Here is a 10748-nt window from a genome sequence, read left to right as displayed (position 1 = left end):
CTATTATGGTTGTGGAACAGTACTAGAAACAGAGATAAGCTAAATGACTGGGCGATAATAGCACTTTAACAGACAATTTGGTCAGTCTGAGAGGGGGGCAGTAATATAAATGTAGTTTATATAGTTGGAGTTTAATTAATTGTTTAGTGCTGCAGACAGTGCGTGGTTCTCAAGACGGGGTCTGCAGGGGACCCTCATGGGTCTTTGAGGGGGTTCCAGGGGTCCCCAGCAAAATGATTGATAGTAGGAACCAAATGGACCCTTACTGGTCTGTATATAGCTCTGAGAGTCCGAGGCCTAATGCAAACCAAACTGGGGGTCATTGCATTGGAATTTAAATGTTTGAGAACCACAAGAAAGCAAGGGTAGCGAGGGGAGGGAACATCAGTGGTGTAAAGTAGTACAATTACTCAAGCACTGTACTTAAGTAAAATGTTTAGGTTTTTGCTTTTCCATTTCCAGTTTTCAGTACTTTTACTTCTACTCAACTACATCTCAGAGGCATATATTGTACTTTTAATCCACAAAAAATGTTTGAGCACTTTAGTTACTTTTGTAGATTTTAATTATTATTACAAAATGTATATATTATTATTACAAAATATACATATATTATTACAAAATATACATTAACCACTTCAGCCTTTTATACATTTCGGCAATTTGAAAATAGCAGATCAACAAACTCACAATGCATCCCACTGCCACATATTGTGAGCTTGTAGATCTGCTATTTTCAAAAGATTGTTATCCATTTTATCCATTTAAAAACTGGGACATTCTGCATAATGAATACTTTCTACTTTTGGTAAGTACATTTTGATACCAATACCTTTGCACTTTTACTCAAGTAAATTTAGAATTCCGGACTTTTACTTGTAACAGAGTATTTCTACATTGCAGTATTGATACTTTTACTTAAGTAAGAAATGAGAGTACTTTTTTCCATCACGGGAACATGCGTCGTCGCCGCCGGGCACCCAGGAAACGCCATCTACAGCACAGCAACGAGCAGCAGAGCAGCACTGTTTGAGCCTCCTGGCTTTCCGTACTTGTAGAGGGCGGTTGGCGCCGGGTAGAATAAACAAAACAGTGGGAACTTTGTAAAGTCAGCTTTCTGACTGCAAGCTACAGCTACTCTCCATCACAACAACATGGCTCACAGTTTCCAATCGTCCACACTGTCTCTAACTTTGCCCATATCGTGCCAGATATGCCTCGGAAAGGTAATCGCCTTTGAAATCGCAGTAATATAATCCGCCGTTACCCGATGTTAACCCGATGCGATGCCAAGCGGCTAACTTAGCTAAAGTAACTGTACCAGTGTTGCCATGTCGGCGTACTATAAGCGACTTTGGGCTTCTTTTTCTGTAAGGTTGCGTGTAAATGTTGGTTTAGTTGTGTTTTGCGTTTTTTGGGGCTGGTTTCTAAAGTGTAATTTGCTTATTTAGGCTTGCTTCCAAATTTTCGTAATTATTTTTTAAACCAGTGGTTCTCAAATATTTTCATAAATGTTTTGTGCCACGGGGAGCACATTTTACTGGAAGAGTTTTCGAAAATAGTAGATCGCTGTGAGCTTGTAGATCTACAAGCTCACGCTGTGAGCTTGTAGATCGGCTATTTTCAAATAGCCAACGCATATAGATTTAAAGTGCTCATGTGGCCTTTTAGTTGCTTCTTTTGGGCTAGTTTTCCTAGACCTGGTTTCTTATTTCTCTCACGAAATATGGCAACACTGAACATGAACAGTACGTCGTTGCATTGTCTTTTTCAGTCTAATATCGGCTGCATTAATGTGCATCATGTGTCCATGATGATGTGACAATGCTTTGTTAAACCTACACTGACCGTTACTGTACCGAACAGGTCCGTCAGCCCGTCATCTGTGCCAACTACCACGTGTTCTGTTCAACCTGCATGGAGATGTGGCTGAAGAATGCCAGCCAGTGCCCGACCTGCAGAGTCCTGATCACCACAGACAATCCATGCAGGGAAATCATTGGTGAGTTGCTTTGCTTAAACAAACACAGTACGAAGATTAAGGTCTCTTGATGTAAAAGCAAGCGCGTGGGGGGGACATGATGGTGACGACGATCAGCATCATCATTCATAAGCAGTCACAGTGGTGGAAGAAGTACTCGTCACCACTCATTAATACCACAATGTAGAAATACTCCATTACAAGTAAAAGTCTGGTATTCAGAGTAATGACATCAAAATATACTTAAAGTACCAAAAGTAAAAATACTCATTATGCAGAATGTCCCATTTCAAGTTTTCAAAATGTATACAAATCTTTTGAAAATAGCAGATCTACAAGCTCACAACGCGTCGCGATGCAAATATATAGAGCTTAAGTGGTTAATGTATGTTTAGTAGTAATAATCTGAATCTATAAAGTAAGAATCTATAATTGTAGTGGACTAAAAGTACAATATTTTCATCAGAGATGTAGTGGAGTAGAAGTAAAATTATTGAAAGTTGGCAATGCTCCACTAAAGTAAAAAATACCTCAATTGAGCAGTCACTTAGCAGTGGTCTCCTCAAGCTAAATACACGCTTGTAATCTGCTTCCTAGATAACAATAACAACACTCACATATGCATCCTGTGTCAAGCCGCCTCAGGGTGTTTCCAACAGTGTTGCTGTGTTCACATTTCATTGCCCGTTGACCCCCCCACAGCTATGAAATGCATATCTCTTGCTTGAAATACATAAAGCTATGAAATATATACCTCTTGCTTGGTAAATCAGTGTTACTGTGCTACTGATATTGCTAGCAATATTCTAAATAACGTATTATTTCCTTTTTTATCAATCTGGTCTTTTAAACAAACTGAATCCAACAATGACTGACAAAGTGACACCGACTTTTAATGTTAAATAAGTGGTGGTTATGTAGACTGATTGAGGAAGATGCAGTAGCATCGAAAACGTCAAGTCTTCCCTCGGTACTTAGCACCTTAATAAAAGAGGCTTCAATTGCCCGAGCTGCTCCAGTGTCTTCTCTACATTATGCTCAGCTGTGTTGTCCTGCTCCTGTGACGCACCGGGCTTGCCTAGGTTGAGGCTCGCCAGACTCCCTTTCTTCTGGGTGGTTATGTAGCTTTGATTACTGGGACCTTATCATTATCAACCTAGTGATATGTGGGTACATCTTGACTGGATCGTTTTTCTATTCTACTTTTTCAGGAGGCACTACTGACAGTGATCATAGTAAGAGCCATTCTGTAAGGAAACATCTGAGAAAAACCAGAGGAGAGCTCCTTCTTAGCGAGTATGAGGTATGATTTCATCATAATCTTATGAAGCTACAATGAGTTATTCAGTGGTGTGAGGAAGCAGAATTAATCCAAACATGCCATAATACTGCTCTGCCGCCCAGGAACTGTGGAACGCCCTCCTTGCCCACCTGAGAGCACCACAGTCGGTTGACTCTTTTAAGAGCAGATTTAAAAAAAAGACCTTTTAACAAAGCTTTTTATTTTGCGACACTGGTTTTGAAAAGTTTTGATAAAGGCTTTTCCTCTAGGCTTTATGTCCTCATGTTTTAAATATTTTGCTTCAGTTTCTTAGATTTTTTTTTGTGGTGTGATGATTCCTTTTTATTCAATTGCTTATAGTAGCACTTTGAGATTTTCGCAAGTGTAAATTGCATTATAAATGATCCATTATTATTATTATATTTCTAAACATATCATAGCTGTTGGCAACCCGGGTCTCCTGCATGGGAATACAAACATCTACAGCTATGAGCCAAGAGGGAATCCCCATTGGTCAGGGGAGGGAGATATTAGGCTTTTGGGCTTCAGGCTGAGCCGCTCTGCTACATTTACCCCCCATGGGAGACCCGGTCCAGGTCACGGCACCAATGTAACGCTTGAGATTTTATCCAAGGTGTCCCGCATGGGACAAAACCAAACATCTACCGCTAAAGCCCAGAGGGAATCCCCGCCAGGGGAGATATTAGGCTTTTGGGCTTCAGGCTGAGCTACATGGCTTGTCACAACATAAATGTCAGCCTAGACTCTTTGTGGGTCTGATATATAAGCCTCTACATGAGGCCATCTGCTATGTTCCGGTAATGTGTTTCATTTACTCTTACTCCTCATTTCTGTCCAACAGGATGAAATCGAAGGGCTCCTCAGAGAAAATGATGAGCTGAAAACAAAGAATCAAAGTCTGGAGTCACAACTGACGACTGTTCTGGATCCCTGCAGTATTGGTATGGCCGAAACAGAGGGCAAAGGTATTGACACCAATATCCTGGACGAATGGACAAACAAGCTGCAAACCGCAACAGATCTTTACAGTAAAGTAAAGCAAGATATGGAAAAGCTTAAGGAGGTACAGTATGCAACCTTCAACATAAAAAGTTACTGCTGACTTTTTTGCATGAACCAGTGACTTTACCTGCTTCTAAAGGGGAATTTATTTTCGTATTTAACATGAATCAGAACATTCTATTTTGAGTTGGACATGTGCTTGCGCTGGAAAGTCATCGCCAGACAACATAAAGCATTGAAATGCACTGGCTTATGTAGGATGGTGATGATTTTCCAGGTGGTGCCCTCTAGGTCTACAACATGCATGGCTTTTGGTGTGGGACCAGGGCACCCAGAGCAAGCCCATGTGAACACATGCTAACTCCACACGGAAAAGTATCTCCCCACTTAGTCTCTGATGAGATAGAAACCCAAGATGGAGAATGAAACCTCATTCTTATATCATAAACTATAATTTAACCATTTGTCTATGAAGATATTATGTGCACAAATGTTCATGCAAGTTAGGCTCGATTGATTAGAATCCAAAATAAGTTGAGGCCTCTCTCAGTTTGCTGTATAATGTGCTTGAAATCTTTATTTCACACCCCCAGGCTAACAAGACATTGCGGTCTCAGAATGTCGACCTTGTACAAGAGAATATGCGTCTGAAATCCGAAGTGGCAAGCAGATCTCCCTCGAAGTATGTATCTGTATTGATCTTTATAGTAAATGGTGTTTGGCTCACAGTCACATTTGACAATGAATGATGTTCATTTTATAAAAGATTATGTTGGAGATGATAGTTTTGTTTCACTGTCTAAATTTTCATAATTATTTACTGTGCCTTTCAAGGTACTGAACAAGAGAAAAGCCAAACAGGCACAGATGGGAAATAAAACAATGTTTCACTTAGTGTCAGTCTTGTATTTTCCTTGTGTGTTCTCGTGACTCCACAGTCATTGAAGTACATCTTCAACACACATGATGAGGTGATGGGTTAAAGCAGCTGTATTGTAAGATGTTTTAGGGCATTTGTGCAAAAGCATGTTACTTGCATAAGTACACATTGGGTATCAATACAGTTCTTTTTTTGAGGCACAGAACAATGTACTGTATGTGATGCCTGCATGCGAGTGTCCCACAATCAAGGTTAACCAATTAAACCCTATACATCTTTGACGGTGTCCCTCAGGATCTATACTTGACCCGCTCCTTTTTCACAGTCTACACCAAATCTCTTCACTGAAAATAACGCCTCTACAAGCTCTCAACGTGTCACAGCTGTGAGCTTGTAGATCTGCTATTTTTTGCTGAATCAGAATGTTCGCCTATTATGACCTGCCTAGAATAGGGACTTCAGTGGATATTATTTAGGGACCAGTGCCTGTTTGTGTACATACAGTATAGGCAAGAAATGTATACTGTAGATTGAGCATGTGGACCTCTGGTTGTCCACTGATAATCTAATATGCCCAAAACATTGTGTGGGGATGGTCACCAGCAGTTAAGGCTGATTTGGGATCACCCTCTAATCATTCTAATCTAGATCTGTGTCAAAGTCATGAATAACCCAAGTCTTAGGAGGTAATTCAAACTCTGTGATTCTGACAGTGGCAGCTAAAGATATCATTATTGTGCAATAGCTCAGATTCCTTCAATCACTGCTGACACTTGGAAATGTAAATCAGAAATATTTAGAGAAGGTTGTTAAATTAAGCGGAAGCCTAAATCTTGGTTGCGATTGATGAAACTAAAAGTAAAGACTATTATGTCCCAAACCACCGTTTTATTTTAGAGATGTATTTGACAACATTAAAATGACTAAGTGTAAATGGAATAGGTTTTCAATAAGTATACAACAGTTAGTTTAAACTGAATAACTGTTTTCACTTGGACCCAAATCGGTGGAAAGCAGACCGGTTCATTGCCTTGGCATAGGATCTGTGGTTTTCAACAGGCATCATTATGTATGTGAACATCACATACAAGACCAAGCAAAATTCTTAATCTTATTGATCCTTGACCTGGAGTTTAATATGTTGAATTATCTGTCATTAGGTTTGGTCGCTATACAGTGGCAGCACTTGAGGCAAAGATCCAACAGTATGAGCGTGACATGGACCACCTGAAGAGGGCTCTGGAGCGCAGTGACCAGTACATCGAAGATCTGGAATCTCGGGTCAGTGAGCCTGAGGGGAGACTCCCAGACCTGCAGGACGCATCTGAAGACAGCAAGGCAGGGCCACGAGCTCTCACAGAGCAGCAGAAAATTGAGATGATGAGGAAAAGCTTGAGTGACAACGAGAGGGAGTCGGTCTGTAGCAACAACATAGAAGCAGAATGTCAAATTCTAACTGCCAACAATCGCAGCTTCCCAGCCACAATGACCTCTGCAGGAGTTTCTAATCGGCGAGGGTTTGGCGAGAGGCTGGCCGGGCTAGATGACGACATGGATAGCACATCCTCACACTTCTTGCCCGCCACTCCATCCTCGGCTTTCCGCTCTTTGACTCTGAAAAGCCCAGGCATTCGCAGTGAGAAAAAGGTGTCTTTTAAGGCATCATACTTGAGGAGGCTTAGTTTTGAGGAATTCGGTGGGCCTGGGAACAGTAGCATCAACGCCCCCACCACCACCACCACCACCACCACCACCACCATAGAGAACCAGTTCTCCACCTGCTGTAAAGCTCCTGAAGGTAAAGGCTCACCCTTCAGTGCTGAAGTTGAACCCTCGTCTGTCTTCTGGGGGCCTTGGCAGAGCTCCACATCCACTGACCAGCCCTCTCCTGGTCCAAGTAAAGACCCGCCACTGATGGTTAAAGGGGCCACGTCCAAGAATCTTCTCGATAAAGAGTCTGATGGTTTCGAGGTCTCCAGCGAGGCCTCCATGGATGCTGCTTATCTTGACAAAATCTCTGAGCTGGACTCCATGATGCTGGAGGGAGAGAGCTCCAGCAGTCGTGGCTCACAACCGTCCCTCGCCTCCTCGCCTTCCACCGTCTTCGACACCACTCTCGTTCCAGAACCAAAATCTAGCCCGGACATGTCGACATGTGGTGACGGTGGCACTATGGTGGAAGACCGCTTTGATGCGTTCAATGACCAGCAAAGCCAGTGTCTTTTCGATGTCACGGATGGAACCAGGATTGCCCCCGAAGCTCAAGCAGTGTCTCCGGAAAAACAAGCCGCAATGCCGGGGTCACGTGGGGAGGGTGGCGCCCATGCGCTCGTCTCTCAGTCTGATGAACTGTCCTATGACGTGCTGGCTGATCCCTTGTCGGAGAATAAGGCCAGTCCCTCCGGCCGTCTCTCCCCTGCCGGCCAACACCAGGAACCCCACGCAAATCCTTTGTCCTCTGGCTGCGCCGGTACACCTGGGAACACAATGAGAGAGAGACATACAGGTACCAGTCAGCCAACCAAGCGAAAGTCTCACAGTCCTTTTAATTTCAACAGTCCGACAAAACTATCAAAGCGCATGTGAACAGATTGAACCATTTTACATATGTCACCTTCTTAGTGTTTTATACACTGTATAAAACACTGTAAAAAAAAAATCAATGTGTTTTCAAGTTCAACACTTTATGCCCCTTTAGTGTTCTATACATGGGCACCATTAAATGACCATGCACTGCAAGATCCTCAGTTTCAATTTAAGCCCATGACATGGATTGAACTCTGATCTTTTACAGGATGCCAGATGTCATTGTCTATTGTAGTAATGTTGCGTAACACAAAAGGTGACTGATTAGGTGGTAGGTTCTGTCTGCTCCCTCTGTGGATACTTACAGTGGCAGCTAAAGGATTTTTTGGGGGCCAGTCTTCTAGATCTAAACCTGTAAAAAGCATTTAGAGCTAAACCTGTAAAGCATCTAGTGGCATGTTCTGTGGAATTCCTTTGTATCCTTGGACATATTTTTGTAGTACCATGATGATAAAGTTTTCGACTTGTAATAACAATTTCTACTGAGCAGTAGTAATTGGAAATGTAGCTCTCTTCTACAAGTTTCTTTTTTATGTCGATCTTAGAAACTATGCAGTATAAACATGGCTCCTTTATTTACGAGTATCACCCATTGCTTGATGAAATGGTCCATTAAATTCTCTTAGAAAAAAATTGTCATGAATACTAAATGAATGTTCCATGGAACTGGAATGGAGCATTTCAATGTCATATTAGTTGTGTCTGGAAATAAAACAATACTCAAAATGATGTGTCAGAAATGGTTTAATGGTTTAAATACCTTATATCTGGTGGTGCTTTTTATGCAGTTTCAAATGGTATTAAAGATTTGTACAGTGCTCTGAGCACATAGTTCACTGCATGGATAGCCAGTGGTAATCACATCCTTAACCCTAGTGCTATGCATTCTTTGCAATACAATAGATTTTTCTTTATTTTCATTTTTAAATGTATGTTGGGGGGGGTTGGGGGTTTTCAACGGAAGGATGTGTTAGCTCTTTGGCCGTTATATAACTGCTATAACATTTTGGGTGTTTTGCATTCCATAAAACAGTGGTTTTCAACCTTTTTCATATCAAGGTCCATTATTTATTCGGTATTTGAGCCACGGACCACCATTTGATGATATTTAGTCTCTCAGACCCAAAACATAGACTATTTTGTTGTCCTTGGATAAGATTTTGTCAACAATTCCATGCTGTATTGATGTGGTGCCATAGGAGATCAAACAGGCTAATGTTGATCAAAATAACAACAATTCTACATTCTAATTGTGTAGACTTCTTGGACATTAAGTAATGCAGATGTTTAACAATAATGTAACTCTTGAGAGCTTCCATTTGGTTTCATTCTATGCTCTCAAGAGTTAAAGACCTATAAGGGTTTTTACACTCAAGAGTTAAAGTTCTGTAAGGGTTTTCGATTCGGTTACAAACTCAATTTAGATGGGGACCACCTGGAACCCCCTCAAGGACCACTGGTGGTCCCCGGACCACTGGTTGAGAACCACTGCCCCAAAACGTTTACACGCAGTTATTAACTCGCTACCACTATCACAAAAGAAACATAAAGCCATGTTGTACAGGAAAACACATTACCGAGACCTCACATGCTGCAGCAATTCCAATGTAGCAGACAGCTCCTTATTTATTATGCAAATTTAACGATATCATGTATATTTCACATACCTCTAATCACGGCATGAAATTTTAATTGGATAACCGTTGCGGTTTGAATAAATGAAGTGTTAATTCATTGGGATTAATTAATTTAGATAAAGACTGTGTACAAGGTTACGCTGGTGTATTAAATCAATTTGTTTAGTGCTCATCTGGAGATGATGGGCTTTAATTATAAGGCGGGGGTCTCATTACTATACTTATGGTTCAGATGAATAACACGCATGACAGTGGAGTGGGCCAAGATCCTTTAGGAAATGTTGGGCTGGCTTAAAGAGTTTGGATAGCTCTGAGAAAATTGTCACCAGGTGCACATTGTGACCATCAGCCAGGGAACGTGTGTGTGTGTGTGTGTGTGTGTGTGTGTGTGTGTGTGTGTGTGTGTGTGTGTGTGTGTGTGTGTGTGTGTGTGTGTGTGTATATATATATATATATATATATATATATATATATATATATATATATATTATGCATTTTGGGAGAGACTCACTTAACCCCCTTAAAGTGAACTTAAAAAATAAAAATAAAATGCTAAATGTTTTAGCTGATGTACAAGCTCACAATGTTATGCATTGCATAACGACGCATTGTGAACTTGTATATCGGCTATTATTGCATGACGACGTCATACGGGGAAGTGGGATTGCAAATGAGCTAGTTGGGACAGAAAACACGCACTTTCCTTTATATGGTTTTATAGCTACTTTGAAAGCAGTCCCTCAGATTAGATGCAATTGGGTTGCTAAAACAGAACTAGGTATTGAGACCGCCTTATAGGCCTACACTGCTTTAAGTTAATAATTTAAGGCATCCATCCAGGACAGGCCTAAAAGTATATATATGAACGGTGAACCTGTGTAGTTGTGTGGGATGTAGAGAGAGCCCTTAAAACACCGGCGTCGGGTGTCGAGTTATAACTGTCTGCCCTTTGAGCATGTTCTCTCTCTCTCCCTCTCCACCCCCCCCTCCCTCTCTCCCTCCCTCCCTCTCTCCCTCTCTCAATCTGACAGCCTGAGTGTTCACTGTTCTGGCAGTGTGTGTGTCTCGCGAGAGCAGGAGCCGAGCGCGGCGGCTTGACGAGATGTGAGGCGCTCAGGTGTAAGAGGCTCTCTCTCTCATCCCCAGCAGTGGGAAATAGTAGACAGATCAGTGCGTCTGAGACTGCAGGCATCTCTGTGATCTCCGGGCTCAAGGCTGCATGCTACTCGGCAACGATATTGCATCATTACTGGACAGGCAAAGGATCAGTGTGTATCTATGACTTTTTCCCAGCTCTTGTTGTAGCCGTTTTACCCCCTTATTTATTCCTGTGCACTTTAATTGGAGAAGCTCGCCAAG

At 41.7% G+C, this 10748-nt stretch overlaps 1 protein-coding gene across 1 annotated transcript; it reads left to right on the top strand.

Annotated features, from left to right (window-relative positions):
* Positions 1 to 1070: 1070 nt before the first annotated feature.
* On the top strand, positions 1071 to 8461 carry obi1 (ORC ubiquitin ligase 1). Its single transcript, XM_080436421.1, has 6 exons — positions 1071 to 1226; positions 1867 to 2002; positions 3193 to 3284; positions 4126 to 4347; positions 4880 to 4968; positions 6327 to 8461. The coding sequence occupies exons 1-6, from the start codon at positions 1155 to 1157 to the stop codon at positions 7750 to 7752; spliced, it is 2037 nt and encodes a 678-aa protein (XP_080292547.1). The 5' UTR covers positions 1071 to 1154; the 3' UTR covers positions 7753 to 8461.
* Positions 8462 to 10748: the final 2287 nt, after the last annotated feature.

The sequence above is a fragment of the Gymnoscopelus braueri genome (genome assembly GCF_963280865.1).
Source record: "Gymnoscopelus braueri genome assembly, chromosome: 1".
Lineage (NCBI taxonomy): Eukaryota > Metazoa > Chordata > Actinopteri > Myctophiformes > Myctophidae > Gymnoscopelus > Gymnoscopelus braueri.
Note: the sequence above shows the minus strand (reverse complement) of the source record. Positions and strands in the feature narration are given on the sequence as shown.

Bases quoted from the DNA above. Each gene is read 5' to 3' on its own strand.
- obi1 (XM_080436421.1), top strand. From the start codon at position 1,155: ATGGCTCACAGTTTCCAATCGTCCACACTGTCTCTAACTTTGCCCATA. The intron at 4,348-4,879 runs GTACAGTATGCA...TCACACCCCCAG, and splicing joins ATATGGAAAAGCTTAAGGAG to GCTAACAAGACATTGCGGTC. The intron at 4,969-6,326 runs GTATGTATCTGT...ATCTGTCATTAG, and splicing joins GCAAGCAGATCTCCCTCGAA to GTTTGGTCGCTATACAGTGG.